We start from the raw sequence: 302 nt of genomic DNA on the forward strand, positions 1-302 counted from the left end.
GCGAGCACTCTGCTGCTGCTGCTGCTGCTGCTGCTGCAGCTGCTGCTGCTGCTGCAGCAATCTCTGCCTGTAGTGGAGGGGGGATACGGCTCTAGCGGGGGATGTGTCAGCAGCACGTTGCTGCTGCTGCTGCTGCTGCTGCTGCAGCTGCTGCTGCAGCTGCTGCTGCTGCTGCAGCAGCTGCTGCTGCTGCAGTTGCTGTTGTTGTTTATACTGAAATCTCGTCGTTTGAGGGAGAAAGGGTGTTTGCTGTCTGTGCTGCAGCATCTGCTGCTGCTGCTGCTGCTGCTGCTGCAGCAGCT

At 59.9% G+C, this 302-nt stretch overlaps 1 protein-coding gene across 1 annotated transcript in view; it reads right to left on the minus strand.

The window, feature by feature from the left end:
* Positions 1–302, minus strand: part of EMH_0069390 (uncharacterized protein) — a gene marked incomplete at both ends in the record, with an annotated part of 2,514 nt that overhangs the window by 783 nt on the left and 1,429 nt on the right. Inside the window, one exon of the mRNA XM_013498866.1 lies at positions 88–300. Within this exon, the coding sequence (XP_013354320.1) occupies positions 88–300 (213 nt within the window). The remainder of the gene's footprint in view (positions 1–87; positions 301–302) is intronic.

The sequence above is a fragment of the Eimeria mitis genome, genomic scaffold (genome assembly GCF_000499745.2).
Source record: "Eimeria mitis Houghton genomic scaffold, Emh_scaff3777, whole genome shotgun sequence".
NCBI lineage: Eukaryota > Apicomplexa > Conoidasida > Eucoccidiorida > Eimeriidae > Eimeria > Eimeria mitis.